Genomic DNA, 287 nt, shown 5'->3' on the forward strand with positions numbered 1-287 from the left:
GAATCCACGCCGAATCTGCGAAATATAGAACATCGCTATAAAAAGGTGTCGACGCCGATATCATGCGGACGAAATCCACAGGATCAGCCCAAAGGTAACGATCAATGAAGCTGCAAGGTTTCGATAGCCATTTAACCAGCCATCATCTCTCGCAGGTGTGATTGTTTGCTGGCCGCCGGGCAAAAAAGTCCATAACTGGGCCACATTGAAGCTGATCGCCTGGTTTGCGGCCCACACCTTGTACTTCCTGTACATCACCGGCATCCTACCCAGTGGCAGTTCGATTC

At 50.5% G+C, this 287-nt stretch overlaps 1 protein-coding gene across 1 annotated transcript in view; it reads left to right on the forward strand.

Annotated features, from left to right (window-relative positions):
* Positions 1 to 287, forward strand: part of LOC125504987 — a gene marked incomplete at its 3' end in the record, with an annotated part of 607 nt that extends 320 nt beyond the window's left edge. The window contains 2 exon segments of the mRNA XM_048667887.1: positions 1 to 94; positions 156 to 287. Coding sequence (XP_048523844.1) covers positions 1 to 94; positions 156 to 287 — 226 coding nt within the window.

Source organism: Dendroctonus ponderosae, unplaced genomic scaffold, assembly GCF_020466585.1.
Source record: "Dendroctonus ponderosae isolate FM_Combo_2020 unplaced genomic scaffold, Dpon_F_20191213v2 Dpon_F_20191213_1, whole genome shotgun sequence".
In the NCBI taxonomy this organism is placed as follows: domain Eukaryota; kingdom Metazoa; phylum Arthropoda; class Insecta; order Coleoptera; family Curculionidae; genus Dendroctonus; species Dendroctonus ponderosae.